Below are 19122 nucleotides of genomic sequence, written 5' to 3'. Positions count from 1 at the left end.
TTGGTATCCTCAATCCCCTCGGGCTCTTACACCCATCCTGCCTCATTTTGGGCAGGGCTTCTGGGGCCTGAGAAGGATTGTATTTAGGGGGAGGGATTTGATATAGACATCCTCCTTAGAGCTAACTGCTGCAGGGTCTCTCACTCTCTGCATGTCTGACTGTGGGTTTTGGTATTTGTTCCTATCTGCTGCAGGAGGAAGCTTCACTCACGAAGGCTGAGCGTGACACTAATCCATGGGTATAGAAGAATCATTTTATTGCTATATTTTATTCTATTATTATTATTTCAATAAGAACTACCAGATATTGTTTGGTACCACTACACTAACATTTGTGCCACCACTACACTAACATTTCTTGAAGGCAGGACACTACTGTAGATCTAAAGGTATGCTTTGGGCTTTGTATTTATGTTTCTCTTCTGGTGGCATTCAGAGTAAGTACTTCCTGTACCAAAAATGCTAGAACATAGAGGTGGAGGCTATATGTAGATACCAGCTCACCTTCTCCATGCTCAATAAGTTATGTAGGTATTATCTTCAGCAACAGGTCCTGCCATCAGTTTGTGGAAAGCAACGAATTATCTTGGCTACAGCTTGGGTTGTTTGGGGACTGTCATGAGAACCCTTTGGTCAACACCTCAATTAGATGGACCCTAATCCTGGTACTGGAAGCTTCATTTCGTGGCAAGAGATGGCCAGTTGGGACTGTCTTCCAATTTGGTATGTTAGTATGATGTCTATTTCATTTCATTCAATTCTAGAAAGTCTTTTCTGTTGCTCCTGCTGCTGATATCTAGCTTTAATCTGTCAGACAGAATGCAGGGTGTATATTTCAATTTTATTGTGTCTGTTGAATTCTGCTGTGCCCGAGTATATGCTCAGTTTTAGAGAAAGTTCCATGAGGTACTGAGAGGAAGGTATAATCTTTTCTGTTTGGGTGAAATTCTGTAAGTATCTGTTAGGTACATTTGGCTTGTAACATCAGTTAGCCCCAGCCATTCTCTGTCTGGATGACCAGTCAACTGAAGTCTATTATCAGTGTGTGAGAGTCAATGTGTGATTTAAGCTGTGCTTCTTTTCTGAATTTTGGTCTCCTTTTGTTTGGTGCATAGCTGTAAAAAATTGCAAATGATTTTTCTCTTTGATAACTATGCTGTACTTCCCTGTCCCTTTTAATTAGTTTAGGTTTGAGGTCTATTTTGTCAGATATTGAAATGGGTACGCCAGCTTGTTTGAGACCATTGGTAATATCCTTTTCCATCCTTTTACCCCTAGATAATGTCTATCTTTGATGATCAGAGATGTTTCTTGAATGCAAGAAAATCCACTTGGGTAGTCTGTGCCTTTTTATTGCTGGATTGGGACCATCATTGAGAGATCAATGAGCAGTGTTTTTTGAGTCCTGTTATTTTGTTGTTGTTGTGCAGTGTGCTGTGTGTGTGTGTGTGTGTGTGTTTTATCTTCTGATTTACAGGTAGGGGGTTATTTATTCCCTGTGTTTTCTTGGATGTGGTTACCCTCTTTAGGTTGGAGTTTTCCTTCAAGTACCTTCTGTAGTGCTTACAGATAGATAATGCTTAAATTTTATTTTATCATGGAATGTCTTATTTTCTCTATCTATTGTGATTGCTAGTTTTGCTAAGTGTAGAAATCCGTGCTGATAAACATATGCCAAGGCTCTTTATGGCCTTTAGAGTATTAGTTGAGAAGTTAGGTGTCATTCCAATCAGTTTGCCTTTATAATTACTTAGTCTTTTTCCCTTGCAGCTTTTAGTATTCTTTCTTCATTCTGTACATTTAGTGTTTTGGTGATTATTAGGCAAAGGAACTTTCTTTCATGGCCAAGTCCATTTGGTGTTCTACATGCTCCCTGTACCTTAATAAGCATCTCCTTTAAGGTTAGAGAATCTTCTGTGGTTCTATTGAAAACACTTTCTGCACTTTGATCTAGAATTTTTCTCCTTCTTCTTTCTCTATTATTCTTGGTTTTGGTCTTTCATAGTGCCCCAGATTTCATGGATGTTTTGTGCCAGGAAAGGTGAAGGTCTGCAGTTAGCCTACCTGATTCACTGGCTTCAGTTAGCCTGTGGATTCCCATGAATTGAGGCTGGAGCTGATGTCTGGGATAAAGCAACAAGTTGGAGGGGAGGAGAGCAGAAGAAGATCTGTATGATCCACTGGAAATATGGGTTGAGGGGAAAGGGAGGGTGCAGCAGGTAGTCTGCTACAGAGCTGGGAATGAGGCTAAAAAACCGGATGTTGAGATGAGGACCAGTAAGTGAAGGAAAGTCAGTTAATTTACCTGTTTCCATGATTGAAGTAAGACTTTTCTTTTCTTTTTTTTTTTTTTTAAGAATTTTTTTTTCTTTAAAAACAGGGTAGGTAACAACTATACTTCATAACTGAATTGGCAAAGACTAGCCAATTAACATTGCTATCAATTAACAAATGAAACTTATCAGAAAACAAAATGAGTTTAATTTTCTTCTTAAATAAATAAACTTATAATTTAAAGTTTAGTTTTTGTTTGTTTGACTGCTTTAAAGCTTATGAATTCAAATTCCAAAACAGAATGACAGGAAGACACATTGATGGCAAACAGCATGTCTCTGATACTGCTCCTTACTAAAGCTCTCTGCTTTGCATGGAGGCAGCAGGATGCACACTGAAACAGTATTCATATTTAATGTCACATATCGAGGTACCCAAACAGGTAGATGTTTGTCTTTCTGTGTCAAGTGACTGAGACATGCGGTTTTACACCAGAAAACCTTAGAGTACAAACACAGCTGCTGGGAGAATTTCCAAAAAAGTATCGTCAGTAACGGCAAAACAGCCTCTCAAAATAAGGTCCAAAGGGCAAATCATAAGCATTTTTAAAAGGTAAAATGGAATGAAAAAATAAAGGGGGGTAATATAGAAAGAAGGAGATAAAATTCTAGAGTTATTTTAGACTAAATCTGTTCACAGTAAAAGTACTTTCCAAACAAAAACCTGAGAAAGGACAACTAACTGTTTCCATGATTTTAACTACTAAAATTTCACAACCCGCTTCAACAACAACAGAAGGCCACCGAAGAAAGGAGTGTTGATTCATACAGAAAAGTTTACAACTACAAGGAGAACTCACAACTGGAAGGATCAGTCATATATTTAATGGGACTGGTGCATTGGCATGGACAGGCCCCTCCTCCTCCGTGGCGGGACCTGACAAGAGCCCCCGTGCTGAACCACCATCTGCCACATGCTGCTCTGATACCTATAAATGCAGTTGTGCTACTGAAGCTTCTAACAACTGCTCCAGGTGTGAGGCATTGAAACAGAGAATTCTCATTCCAGTATCATTTCTTCTTTTAAAACGTAAGTAGTCTAGATTGGTCGCAGATTCCCAGAGATGTGTCTCATAAAAACCCTCTTATACTCTAAACAGTTTTACTAGGTGAAACAGGTCAAAAAAGTAGACAGTCAGAAATAGTCACTCAAAGAGAAAGGCTAAATAATTTGAGATATCAGTGCTATGAATTTTAGTTCAATGTTTCTATTTCATTAAAAAATAATTTTGGAAACAATGTTTTTAGACACTTAATATACCTAGGGTTTAGAAAAATTTAAAGATCTGAAACTGGAACATTAAATAATATTCTACTTTAAAGCAATAAGCGACAATTCTCTCAAAATTCAATTAAAGACAGAATAGAAAAGCGATAAAATTTTTACTACAAATTAAATATAAATATGAAAACTTACCTAAGAGAAAAGCAACTAGAATATCAAAAAGTTAATAACTGCAAAACCATATCACATCACTCCTAATCTCTAGGCAAAGGTGTATAAGACTAAACCAGAAATCACAAAATAGGCCTAAGAGTACAATAGTCCAAAAAGAGAACAATAAAGCGTTTGATCTTATGGGAAGAAGATTCAGATCTACCACTGGCAGTTGTGAATATGTGGTCATGGAATAAAAGCTGTAACTGTGGACACAGTTCTACTACTACTGAAGAAAACTGGGACCAGGGTGCCATTGGGCAGCATCTTACACATTTACAGCAGTGTCGATGAAGTGATTTCTATTATGGCAAAGACAGAAGTGTAGGTTTACCCAAAGATCTTTGCTTAATTGGGAAGGAAATTACTACATTAAGAAAGATGGTAGTTACCAAAATAACATGAAAATTATTATTATTTATTACTGACTACTCATAAAAATCCACATAGACTCAGTAAAGTTAATAGAAGAAAATTCCAATTTCAGTGATTATATGCAGATTATAGTATACTTCACAAAGAAAGCAGTTAAAATACTTAATGGAATACCCAAAATGCACACAAAAATAATAAAAAGATAAAAGTCAACAAATCAATTTCAAATTTGAAAGTTTGAAAATAACCTTATGTGATAACAGAAATATTTTAGTGTCAACAATCAGGCAAAAAGTTACCGAAGTATGAAGGAAAATCACTGTCCCTTAAAACAGCTTAGTTGAGTTAAAAAAAAAAAAAAAGGTTACAACTGATTTACTCTGTAGGTATCTGTGGAGACTGAGCCTCAAGATTTTCATTCCACCGTTTCATGTTTGTAAGCATACCAAGGCACAAATATCACCACAAGTTAGACATTTTAATTTTTTTTGTCTTTTCAAGTTCTTTTTTTTAACTTTTATTAATTACACTTTATTCACTTTGTATCCCCCCATAAGCCCTCCCTCCTCCCCTCCTAATCCCACCTTCCCTTCCCCTTCTCCACGCATTCCCCTCCCCAAGTCCAATGATAGGGGAGGTCCTCCTCTCCTTCCTTCTGATCTTAGTCTATCAGATCTCATCAGGAGTGGCTGCATTGTCATCTTCTGTGGCCTGGTAAGGCTGCTCCCCCCTCAGGGGGAGGTGATCAAAGAGCAGGCCAATCAGATTTAGACATTTTATTTTGAAACTTGTGTCCTTTATTGTTTCAAATTAATTATTTAAGAAAAGTGCACTTACATATACACACAAAGAAAACTGCAGGAAAAAGTAAGCACGCCTACAAAAACCAGACACTAAGAAGGTTTACTACTAAGAGATCAGACCAGCCAGGTATGGTGCATGCATGCCTTTAATACTAGCACTTAGGAATCAAAGGCTGGCAGATCTCTGAGTTTGAGACCAGTCTTGTCTAACAAGGAGTTCCAGGCCATTTAGGGCTGTGAGGCCTTGTCTCGAAAAACAAACAACAAACAAACAAGATAGTTCTACATAAATTATTAAGAGGTCCTTCAGGACACTAGACAGCAACCACAACCCATTTTAATAAATATAGGGCTTTGATACAGTCAATTACATAAGTAAACATAAATGCCAGTATTATTGAAATTTTGGAATGCAATTGCCAAAAAAGTATTTATGCATAGTAGGAGAGGGAGGAATGCTCAGGAAAGGTCTTGGTATATAGCTCAGGCTGATCTTGAACCATCTTGATCCATCTGCCTCAACCTCCTGAGTACTGATACTACATTTCAAAATACATTATAGACTGCTTTAAGCCTACCATGCTAAAGAAGATTCTGGGGCAATTACTCCACTGTTTTTGGCACCCCTTAGTGAACTTCAGTCCTTCCTCTCCACTGGTCCCCTCCAGCTTTGAGGATCATGTTACTCCTGTCCACTCTTCTATAAGGCTGATGTCTTGGTTTCCACAGATGAATGAGGACATGTGTACTGGACTTTGTGTCTGGCTTTATTCACTTACTATAATGCTGCTTCAAAATGACAGGGTTTCATTCTTTTTAGAAATGAACAGTACTTCACGGTGTAAATATATCCATTCATCCCCAGAAGGATATTTGGGTTTATTCCACAACAGTGTAAAGATCTTCCTAGTACAACGTCATTTCATTATAATTCCTTTTCTGTTTATAAATGGCTTAAAGAGAAATGTGGGAGATAATCATTACAAGGTATACTAATTGGCAGACGCTATATGAAGATGTAATGATCAGTAGTAATTATAGCAACTCAATAAGAGCATACAATGGAGATGTAAAGGAAAGTGTTTATATACTACACACATTCAAGTCAGGATGTTAAAAGTTTAGGAGGTTAATTCTAATTACACAACACAGGAAAGGAAAAGGAAGAAGGGAGCCAAAAGAATATACTAGCACAATTCAATTACAGGCAAGCACTGTTAGGCTAAGAGAAAAATAAAAATGGTACTTGTTAATGCACAAATTTTGATATCTCCTCTACCCCTGCCAATTTACATATATTACAAACTGTCATCCAGCTTGACCTGAGCATAAACATTTTGAGCAGTGATCACCTTGCTATACCCTTGAACAACTCTGGTATGTTTTCCCAGCATAGCATAAATAAGCCAAACAATTTCAATGGTATGTAGAGTTTTATGACTGAGCCGCAGTGTCATCAAAGCCAAGAATGTGCCGACATCTTTGAAATTATCTTGACACAAACCAGATACTTTCCCACTGAGATAGAAATGATTTTGCACTGCCTGCTACATAAGCCACCTTCCTTTAACCTAACTCTCAGAAAATTCTGCTGACTTTCTTGACCATGGGTTTCTACCCAAGCCCCCTCAATAGCCTGATGGCACTGTATTTCCACATGTCTGTCTGTCTTTCCTTCCACAGCAACATATGACTGGTTCACATATGCTGGGACAGGAAGCATACTGAAGCACTAATCTCCAACAGTACAGAAACTGGCTCTACATGAAGACAAGCCTTAACAAGGTAGTCCAGCACTGCAGAGAGAAACAGGACAGAAGCATAACTGACAGTCCAATGAGCAAGCAACAGCCTAGTGGCTACCTGCACGGCTAGGAGAATCCTGACAGAGTATTCAGAACTGAGATAAAATAACCTATGCTTCCTTTGTTAAAATACACACATATTGGATAAAACCCATTATTTTATGTAATTATGATATGCCAATAAAATAGAGGAATGTTGCATCCTAAAAAATGCACACATAACTATTTGATAATTAATTTTTGTACACCATATTATATATCCTTAAAATACACAACTGAAAATGTTTTAAGAGTATAACTACAACTAGAGAGATTTTATTATCAGTATATTGGGATAACAAACAAAAAATAGATGGTGGATTATTTAAGATTTTATTTACTAGTGAACAGGCATACTAGACAGGTTAGTTTACACCTCTATAGAAAATATACTTGCTAGAAAGAAAATCCTATTAGGTAGTTCTATACATTTTGAACTCAGGGCACAGGACATACACTAAATACATGTTTCATTAAGTGATTACCAACTACATTCTTCACATTTACAGATCTATCATATAAAATTATTTACATTCACATGTGGCAGGTACTGTAGAGACACTTCTGTTTAAAGTGCTGAGCATACATGGCAGATAGATGCTCACAAAATGAGACAGCTACATTGCCCACCTCCCCAAAGGAGAATCTCTTCAGGGAACATTGGAGGAGGAGGAAGAAGTGAAATGCTATCTTCCAGGCATAACGAGGCTGTTCTATACTCCTGAACTCACAACAGCTGTGATCACCTGCAGACGACATGAACATGACCTAGCCTGTCAAGATTCCACGGAAGAGGAAGAGCTCAAAAGGGTGGCCCCTCCATGAGGGGAAGGAATTAGGATGGAAGAGAAAGCAAATCAGTGGGGGCAGGAGAAGTGACTTGATCAAATCAAGTTATATGCATGTATGGAAATGCCACAACCAAATTCACTATTATATTATAGACCAATAAGAAACTTTTAAAGTGAATTACCTATGACTAAAATGACTATCAATTTAGAACATTCTAAAGTCTAATGGCTGTTATCTAAATTAAAAATTTCATTCTCAATGATATTTTTTAAAGCACAGAGCTAATCAGAATTTATGGTGTCAAAACCAGAATTGAAACAAAGATTTAGTAAAGAGGCTAATAAAATTCTATTAAATTTCAGTGCACTTTTCTAGAAATAAAAATATAATCTACAGGTCTGAAGCACTTTTATCACATAAAAATGAAGTCAATATTTTTATTGTATGAGTTTCTGCCAACTTGTTTATAGCTTGCTCTAATATCATCAAATACTTTGGAAAAACTGCATCCAAATTTTGGCTACAATATAGTTCTTCTTTCTAATTTTGGTCCCAAATTATTAACTCCTTAGAAATGTTGTCTTATTGGCTAACCTTAAATTTGTAATCCTTTTGCCTCACCTTCCAAATTTTTATTGTATTTAACAACTGGTATTTTTGTGTTTATGTTTTTGTCTACAGACAATGATAGTTATCATGCTTATATTTAGGAGCTGGGGATTGTACGCAGGGCCTCGCACATGCTACACAAATGCTCTCCCATTAATACACTGAGTCATAGCCCAGAGACATCTTTTAGTTTTATATGCATGAAGAACATCTTCTGTATCTTTCAAGATGAAAACTATATTAAATATCATTTGAAAAAGACGAAACATGACTGGAAATACATATTTTTAATGTTTAAATTAACTGGCAAATTGTGTTGTTTCATTAAATGGATCTAGTTAATTTTGGTAAAAATATGTTTTATGGGAATATTTACATCACAGATAAGAAAAACCAACTTTATTTTCACATCCTTTATGCAGGATAGAGACATAAAATGTTGCCTTTTAATTAAAAAAAAAAAAACAATAACAATAGGAAAGGGGCTAGCAATAAGACTTAGCAGATATGAGCACTAGTTAGTCTTCCAGAAGCTGGGTTTGGTTTTCAGAACCCACAAAGGGGTGAAGCTCATGCATAGATACATAAGAAAAGAAATAAATCTTTAGCTGGATATGGTGGAGTGCTCCTTTAACACAGTAGGTAGAAAGTAGAGGCATGTGGGCAGATCTCTCTGAGTTCCAAGTCACCTGGAGCTACACAGTGAGATCCTGTCTCAAAAAAAGACATACAAAATTACGGTAACAAACAAGTATGTGGAAACTGACAATATTGCATGAGTCTAGATTTATATTTGAACAGGATATTGAGAAATATGTTTAAATATGGTGTGGCTTCATTAAAATCTCCAGTGCAGTTAAATAAATCAAACTCCATCTTGGTTTAGGAACATTTTCTTGACATGATCTCTCACATTACTAAAGTATAAAAAACATGATTCCTGGTAATATCAGACAGAATGAACTCTACATTGTAAGCAAGTCAATACATCCGTATGTTCCCAGCACTCTGACTGGGAGTCTGACTGGGAGGGCTCACAAACATGAAGCTTTACAGAGGAAGAGCTTGCCTGAAGAAATATTCCCCTGGTTGTCTCATTAGCCATTAGAGTAAAACCTTCTGGTTCATGAATATGACTTTACATTGTTGGTGCCTGCAGAATGACTGTTAATTCACTCTTTTAAGTAGTAGTTCATTTTCAAAAACTGCTGACTGAGAAATAATTGTCTTTTATTCTACATATTTGTTTTCACAAGCTTTCTGGTAACATGCCCAACCAGCCATTCTTTTGTTATACTGTCAGCCTGTTTCACTGTTTTCCCTCCAAAAGCCAGGGATACCTGTGATGCCATGAAAACACCATAATTACCTAAGCCTCAGTTTTTGGTAATGTTTGAATGTTGGTTTTGTTGAGACTATTATGCTTATTTTTATAATTTAAACTCATACACAAAATAACACCAATATTAAAAATATTAAGATAATCAATTATCAATGCAAAGTCCATAATTCAGTGACAAACACTAATTTTCTATTGTACTTGTCTTGACTTCAAGAAATATTTAAGTCCAAGTGTAGTTTTCTCATTTAATCAAGCCATGGGTTATAACCAATACTGTATCAGGACTGACTACCCTAAGACTTTAAATATATTTTCCAGATTTTATTTTATGAGCAGACAAGTATGGTAGGTCACTGTTTCCTCCCTAATATGATCACTAACACGGAGAGCAGATACTCTCTACATATAGCTACTCAACACTGAAAAATGTCATGCTATCAGAACCTGATGGAAAGCTTGACAAACTAATTTACCAACGTTCACATGAATACAGTTTTTGAAGCTATATGCTTCACCTATCTTCATCACAAATTATAGTTTGAAAGTATATTTAGCTCACAAATCAGAAAGAAAGGAAAAATAGTCAGAACTACTGGAAAAGTAAAAACAAAACAAAACAAAACAAAAAACCCCAAAAAACAAAGAAGATACTCAACTCAACTAAAAGGAGAGTAAAGAAAGAAGATAGCAGTTCTGCTCTGGCAGCACTCTTCATGAACAAGTGAATTAATGTTGTAAAGATCAAGCTCATTATTTTAATTTTTTGTGATTATTTAAAAAATGTCTGCATGTATGTCTGTGCACCACACATGTGCAGTGAGCACAGAGGCCACAAAAGGGTGTCAGATGCCCAGGAAGTGGTTAAGGATGCTGAAAACTAAATGAGCTCTTAACTATATCTTCCCAACCATTAGATTAAAAAAAAAAAAATCTTAAAGGAAGCAGGATTAGTCATAGTACTTTTAAAATTATCACTTGAAAGTAGTATAATTCTAAAACTCATTATCTTACAATTATTTTATAATTTCTATCCAATCTAGGGCTTAATCTCACCTATACATAAAGATGTCTATTTCCTCCTAAGGGTGGATAAATTGTTCATAGCTTCAAAGCCACTTAAATAGAGGGGAAAAAACCCAAATTCCTTGAACTTAAACATATTTTTAATATATTCCCAAGCTCACAAGCAGAAGTGACTCTATGTTTTTCTCTGACTCTATGTTTTTCAAGATGGGGTTCCTTTGGTTAGCTCTGGCTATCTTTGGATTCCCTATAAAGATCAGACTGGCCCAGAACTCACAGATCCACCTTGTTCTGTCTCCCAAGTGCTGAGATTAAAGTCACAGACCATCACCACACAAGTTCATATTTTAGACTTGCGAATGGTACTTCATTATTAAATAAATGAATGAAATCTTTTATGATTTAAATTGGTAAATTATCCCTAAAACAAAATTTACTCTTTTAATAACTTTACAACTATGCTTTTACTTAGCAATGGATACTCTTCTGAGACATGTTACGAGGCATTTCATTGTTATAAGAATATCACAGGGTATGTGTTCATATTAAGAAGGGTATTGGTAGACAATATACTCCCATCACTAAGGCACATGTGGCCCCTAAATGCCTGAAACATGCGATGAAGCACATGACTACATGCAGCTCATTAGCTTAAGTACATTTATGGCTTTTGTGCCAGTGACACTACCATCTATTTCCAGAATATCTTTCATCTTGCAAAAGGGAAACACTATACAAATTAAACAACAACTCCTCATTTGTTCTCCTCCCAGTTTTTGAAAATGTCCATTTTACATTCTCTATGAATCATACTACAACAGATACCACCTATAAGTGGAGATATGAAGTGTGTGTGATAGGGTGATTGGCTTATTTTACCTAACACAATACAAACTCTCTAGGTGCCTTTTATAAGAACACTGACCCATTCTTCAGGTCCACTTATAGGATATTATCTAACTCTAGTTACCACCCCACAGGTCTCATTTACACATACCATTACACAGGAGAATTTGTGTTTCAAACTCTGAGTATTAGGAGGACATAAACAAATTAGCATATGCAGAAATTCGAACTTCTGGGTCATGTGATTAATACCAGCTTTAAATCATTGAAGAACTAGCAGTCCTTTTCTCCACAGTAGTGGAGAAAACATTCTCAATAAACATTCTCAACCCCAGGTACAAGGTCTCCAAATGCCCACATCCTTACTAATAATTTCTATTTCCCATACTTCATTTCTTTGTGCTAATAATAGACTTCTTAACAGGTCTAGAGTACTCAATATTAACATTGAAAAAACAACAAGAAAAACTTTGAATAGATACTAATAGAGTTTGACTAGACATGAAATAAAGAGCCCCCAGAAACGAAAGAATTTGATTGTGTTCAGTTAAAAGCTTCCAAAATCTAGTAAGAGAAAAGGAGTGAAAAGAAGCAAAGAGGTGAGGAAGAACATCATCCCTCTATACTCTGCTTAAGTTCTTGGTGGAACTCTAATGCTTAGACTTTTATAAAGGAAAGGAGGTTATAAGGGTCTCGCATAACTAACAGAAGTGGTATTAAAGAATGAATAACAGAGATACCTTGCTTCAAGGAAAAGGCAATTATACAATTAGAGGACATCAGAAAAGGGCAGTGATCTATAAGAGAGGAAGAAAGAATTTACACAGAAACAACCCTGACAGTGCTCTGATCATGGACTTCAGAAATCTGAGAGGAAAAAAAAAATATCTTATTCAATCATTCAATCAGTGTCTTTCGTCATGGTCACCAGAACAAATTAATATAATATTGAAAATAAAAATGTAAGTGATCCTTTGTGCATGTGATTCTTGGGACAGAACTCAAGGCCCTGTGCATACTAAGCAAACGTTTTACCCAGGTTCTTTCCACATATTTGATTTTTAAAAATAATGTTTTGTGTGTATCATGTATATGTGAAGCCAATAAAACCTTTCAGCAACAGATGCTCTCATTCTATATCATGTGAATCCCATAGGCAAAACCATCTCATCATGCCTTAAAGAAAAGGCAGGGAGAATCTTGAATTGCAGCCCTAGCTAGTGTTGGACTTCTGCTTCTGCCTATTGAGTGTGACATCACAACAGTGAGCCAACCAGCCAGGGAAACAATGTTCAGAGATTCCCCCCCCCCATTCATTTTATTTATTTATTATTTATTTATTTGTTTATTTATATTAGTTACATTTTATTAACTCTGTATGCCAGCTGTATCCCGCTCCCTCATTCCCTCCCAATTCTACCCTCAATTCCTCATCTCCTCCCTCCCCCTTTCCAAGTCGACTGATAGGGGAGGACCTCCTCCACTTTCATCTGACCCTGTTTTATCAGGTATCTTCAGGACTGGCTTCGAAGTCCTCTGTGGCTTATCAAGACTGCTCCTCCCTTGGGGGGTGGGGAGGTCAAAGAACCTGCCACTGAAACTCAAATGACAACACATGCTGGAGAGGTTGTGGAGAAAGGGGAATCCTTCTCCATTGCTGGTGGGAATGCAAACTGGTACAACCACTTTGGAAGTCAGTCTGGCACTTTCTCAGACAATTAGGAATAGTGTTTCCTCAAGACCCAGCTATACCACTCCTAGGCATATACCCAAAAGATACTCAAGTACACAACAAGGACATTTGCTCAACCATGTTTATAGCAGCTTTATTTGTAAAAGCCAGGACCTGGAAACAACCCAGATGTCCCTCAGTTGAGGAATGGATACAGAAATTGTGGTATTTTTACACAATAGAATACTACTCAGCAATCAAAAACGAGGAAATCATGAAATTTGCAGGCAAATGGTGGGATCTAGAAAAAATTCTGAGTGAGGTATCCCAGAAGGAGAAAGACATACATGGCATACACTCACTTATATAGACCTATAAGATAGGATAAACATACTAAAATATGTACACCTAAAGAAGATAAATAAGAAAGAAGACCCAGGGTAAGATGATCAATCCTCACTTAGAAAGACAAATGGGATGTGCATTGGACGTAGGAGAAAACAAGTAACAGGACAGGAGCCTACCGCAGAGGGACTCTGAAAGACTCTACCTAGCAGTGCATCAAAGCAGATACTAAGATGCATAACCAAACCTTCGGCAGAGTGCAGGGAATCATATGAAAAAAGGGGAGTTAGTACGAGTTAGTATTAGTTGAGAATTAGTATTAGTTGAGAGGATAGGAGCTCCACAAGGACCAAATAAATCTGGGCACAGGGGGTCTTTTCTGAGACTGACAATCCACCAAGGACCATGTATGGAATTTTTTAAAGGTCTTTAAATACTAAACTAGACGTGCCCCAAAGCCTTTAAAATTTTAAGATATGATTTTGTCAAGATTCCTGAGGTAGCCTCAACTTCACCATGTAACCCATGCATTATGCCTTGAACTTGTGATCCTTGTCTTGAACCTCTGACCAGCTGGTATTATGGGCCTGGCCTACTACAATAGATTTTGCTTCTTGTGTTATTTTTGTTGTTTTATCCCTAATTCATCTGAGCTCACAATGTCAATAAGAATCAAACAAAAATAAACTGACAAAGGCCTTCTTAAGCCATTTCATAATAACAACCATCTTGAATATTAATATTTACAGCTTTGGAAGTAGGTAGAGTGATCAAAATGTACATTTAATCAAGTAAGAGTTAACAAAAATGAAAGAAAGAAGAAAGGAGAGAGGAAACTTTCTGGATTTTATTTCTCAGTTTTTCATTTCTCCAGTCCTTGAAGTTAATTAGAATTCAAAGAGAAAGCATTAATCAACAAACAAACAAGAATGACGCTAGTCCATGAAAACGGAACCACGACTACAAAGAGTAAGATACTAATTTGACTTTCAAACTGTAGTGATTAGCTTTTTCATACCGATTGGAGACTGATTAGCATTAAGGGGGCTGGAGGCATGGCTCAGAAGAACACTGACTGCTCTTCCAGAGGACCCAAGTTCAGTTCCCAGAACCCACATGGCAGATTACAACTGTCTGTAACTCCAATATCTGACACCCACAGACATACATGCAGGCAAAACACCAGTGCACATAAAATAAAAATTAATAAATTTTATTAAAAAAAGAAAATTAACTTTTAATATTAGAGTAGCCGTTGATTCAGATTATATTTCATAATGTGTTTATTCTAATACCTACTGAACACCTTTGATATTTTTAAGTACATAGATATATGTAAATAAATATATACATATACATAGAAACAAATAAAACATATGCTTATATATTGACATATAAATGGATATAAAGATATATATATACACACACATGCACACACACACACACACACACACATATATATATATATATATATATATATATGTTCAGTTGTGATGGTTTGTGCCTTTAATCTAAGCATGCAAGAGGTTGGGACATGCAGATCACTAAATTTGAAGCAAGCCTAGTCTACATGGTGAATTCCAGGGCAGTCAGAGCTACATAGTGAGACCTTATCTCAAAATAAAAACAAAACAGCCAGGTGAGGTAACACACCCCTGTAATCCCAACACTCAAAGAGGCAGAGGTAGGCAGATCTCTATGAGTTCCATGCCAGCCTGGTCTATAACGTGAGTCCAGGACAGCCAAGGCTACACAGAGAAACCCAATCCTGAAAAACAGAAATAATGACAAAAACAAACAAAAAAGATACATGTTTGCATCCATGTATTTATATAAGGAAGAATATTAATATGTTGTAGCAATATCCTTTCTATATATCATATAGAATGCAAAATTCATAAAGTTTGGTTTTGTTTGGAAGTGGAGTTATACTGCGTTTCCCAGGCTAGCCTCAAATTCATAATCATCTTTACAGGCATCAGCCTGTAAAATACCTGAAATTATAGGTAGATGCAATCACCTCTACAAAGTGAAAAGAAATGATTATAATAACTAAATCAGTGTTTATAGTAAGAGTGTTCCAGAAGCAAAAGCAGGAAGATTGCCAGAAGCCTGAGGCCCAACTAGTCTACACAGTGAGTTCAAAGCCATCAAGTCTAAACGGCAAAAGTCGGCCTTCAAATAACAGAGGTGGGCATTCAGCCACTGAAGAATGGAAGGATGACTTTGTCAAAGTAATGATATCATAAGCAAACAAGAAAAACATTGCACTTCCAACATAAAAATTACGGTTATCTATGAAATAAGAAGTTCTACAACCAATAACATGTAAAAATAATAGTAATGAATAAAGATACAAAATTATTTCTAAGCTTATCAATGAAAGACAAGTTAAAATTACTAATAGATGTGCTATTAAAGAGTCAAATGAAAACGAACAAAACTATGTTGTAACAATAAAAGTACATTGGAAAAGATTATGTAAAATAACTAAAAGTTTAGAATTATTTTGAGACAATTTTTGAAATGATTAACCAACCTGAGCAACTTTCATTGAATTCTGAGTAGAGCCACCAGCATGATATTCAACTTTGAATTTTTTTACAAGTTCATCAAACCTACAATAAAATAACAACAGAAATTAGCATATGTCAGTTTTCACAAAACGCAAATTCTTCTAATTAAAATATAATTAGTGGGATTTCTAAGTCATGTATTTACATCCAAGTATTGAATTAAATTTCTTTTGTAAATATATAACTTAAAGAATCTAAAATATGTGCAGTCTGAATTAGTTACTATACTAAATAGACAGTAAAATAAGATTTATTAATTTGCAAGTAAAGGTCCCATAAGGCAAATTGGCTATTCAAAGCCAGAATCCTGTAGCAGGATGCAGTATGCCTGCAATCCCAGGAGATAGGACAGGAAGTCAGGATCTAAGTCATTCAGGTAACAAAGCAAAATCAAGGGCAGCCTGAGCTGCAGGAGACCCTGTCAAAAAGACAAAACAAAAGCAAAAAACCTACCAGAATTCTCATCTGAGAATTATGTGAAATTTAAAAATGAGTATTTTTCTCTTATTCACACAAGAGTTTTCTAAAGGAAAAAACAACGCCTTTGCAATTATTATGAAAGACCCAAATATTATACATTTACATTTCAAAATGAACAAGGAAGCATGCATTCACTTCTAATTCCACATATTAAATTTCAAAAATTATGTTTTATATAACATTAAAAGTGTTGAAAATTAGAACAGAATTTAAAAGATGCAACAAAATAACATCTTCTAACAAAAATCAAATGTAAGAATATTGAATAGGTAGTAATGGAAGACACAGTAAAGTAAGAGTTGTAAACACTGTATTTGTAAAAAACAAAACAAAACAAAACAAAAAACTATTTCCAGCTTTATCTGAAATAGCCAGAAGCTGGAAACAGCCCAAATGCCCCTCAACTGAAGAATGGATGCAGAAATTGTGGTACATTTACACAATGGAGTATTACTCTGCAATGAAAAATAAGGAAATCATGAAATTTGCAGGTAAATGGTGGGACCTGGAAAGGATCATCCTGAGTGAGCTGTCCCAGAAGCAGAAAGACACACACGGTATATACTCACTCATATAGACATATACCATAGGATAAACCTAGTAAAATCTGTACATCTAAAGAAACTAATCAAGAGAGAGGACTCTGGCTAAAATTCTCAATCCCCATCCTGAAAGGCAAAGAGGATGGACATCAGAAGAAGAAGAAAACAGGAAACAACCTAGGAACCTACCACAGAGGGCCTCTGAAAGGCTCTACCCTGCACACTATCAAAGCAGACACTGAGACTTATGGCCAACTTTTGGGCAGAGTGCATGGAATCTTATGTAAGATGTGGGAAATAGTAAGATCTGGAGAGGACGGGAACCCCACAAGGAGAGCAACAGAACCAGAAAATTTGAACACAGAGAACTTCCCAGAGATTCATACTCCAACCAAGTACCAGGCATGGAAATAACCTAGAACCCCTACACAGAAGTAGCCCATGGCAGTTCAGTGCCCAAGTGGGTTCCATAGTAATGGGAAGAGGGACTGCCTCTGACATAATCTGATTGGCCTGCTCTTTGATCACCTTCCCCTGAGGGGGGAGCAGCCTTACCAAGCCACAGAAGATGACAATGCAGCCACTCCTGATGAGATCTGATAGACTAAGATCAGAAGGAAGGAGAGAGGGACCTCCCCTATCAGTGGACTTGGGAAGGGGCATTCGTGAAGAAGGGGGAGGGAAGGTGGGATTGGGAGGGGAGGTGGGAGAGGCTATGAGGGGATACAAAATGAATAAAGTATAATTAATAAAAAAAACTATTTCTATCTTAAAAGCTCAGAGTTCAAGAGTCTGATGTCATAAGAAAGCTCTTACAGATTCCCAGACCACCCAGGAATAAGTAAAATGCTTAGTTTGTTCTCTCTCCTTTAATTTCCTCTTCCTGTTTCCCTTTTTCTTCTCTCCTGCCTTCCTTCTTTTCTCCTAACAGTTTTAATGCACTAGGTAGAGTGTATATGTAAAACCCTAAGGTCAATATCCAGCACTGCAAACAGAACAAACAACACACACACACACACACTATGAGTGCATAACACACACACATATATCCATACAATTCATTCGCCTAAAAATGTAACACTCAGTTATATTCACGCTTGTATAACTGTTACGAAGAGCAATACCATGATCAAAAACAAAAAGTCAATACCAAATACCTTCAACCACCTCACATCCCACCTTAAACAACTACTAATATATCTTTTATCTCTATTTTTTTCCATTCTGGACACTTTGTATACAAGATCCTTCATATAAAATACATTCAAGGCATGGTGGTTTGAATAAGAATGGCCCCACAGGTTCACATATTTCAATGCCTGGGAAAGGATTTGAAAGGATTACCCTTGTTGGAGTGGGTGTGACCTTGTGGGAGAAAGTGTGTCACTGGAAGTGGGCTTTGGAGTTTCAAAAGCCCAAGCCAAGCCCAAGCCAAGCCAGTAGCTTTCCCTCTCTTTCTGCTGCCTGCAGATCTGAAAGTAGAACTCTCAATTTCTCTAGAAGCATGGTTGCCTGCATGCTGGCATGCTCCCCACCAGGACGATTATGGACTAAACCAATGAAAGTGCAAGCAAGCCTCAATTAAACATTTTCCTTTATGAGAGCTGCCATGGTCATGGCATCTATATACAGCAATAGAAAACTGCCTAAGAAAAGATTTATTCCTAGTATTTATTATACCACATTTATGTATAAATGTATTGGTCAATGTATACTTAAATTGCTTCTATCTTTCTTTTTCCTACTATGAGTGCATGCACAAATTTTGTAGATACACCTTCATTGTTATTTGGTGTATATATTCCTCTTGACCCAAATGTTTTCTTCCACGTTTTACTTTTTGAGTCACCCTTATCAACTACCTACTTAGGAAAACTTGATTGTCTAATTTTGTAAAGAGCCAAAACAAAACATCTCTTTATACCAATTCAGCATCTTTTTAAGGAAGACTAGCTGGACAGGCACTAAAGGGGTATCAGTAAATGAGAAAACTATGGACACAGACAGGGGAACGAAGATGGCTGCAGCTAGTGTGCACCTCAGCTGAAGGGCAAAGGACCTGCAACGCCAAAATTGGTTAGTGAAGGGGCTGATCAACCCAG

At 36.6% G+C, this 19122-nt stretch overlaps 1 protein-coding gene across 6 annotated transcripts in view; it reads right to left on the bottom strand.

Moving 5' to 3' along the window:
• The window catches only part of Adk (adenosine kinase), a 422206-nt gene that overhangs the window by 281484 nt on the left and 121600 nt on the right, over window positions 1-19122 (bottom strand). For all 6 annotated transcript variants that reach the window (XM_060382086.1, XM_060382091.1, XM_060382090.1 and 3 more), the window contains exon 4: window positions 15962-16040. In XM_060382086.1, coding sequence (XP_060238069.1) covers window positions 15962-16040 — 79 coding nt within the window. The remainder of the gene's footprint in view (window positions 1-15961; window positions 16041-19122) is intronic.

Source organism: Meriones unguiculatus, chromosome 4 (assembly GCF_030254825.1).
Source record: "Meriones unguiculatus strain TT.TT164.6M chromosome 4, Bangor_MerUng_6.1, whole genome shotgun sequence".
Lineage (NCBI taxonomy): Eukaryota > Metazoa > Chordata > Mammalia > Rodentia > Muridae > Meriones > Meriones unguiculatus.
Note: the sequence above shows the minus strand (reverse complement) of the source record. Positions and strands in the feature narration are given on the sequence as shown.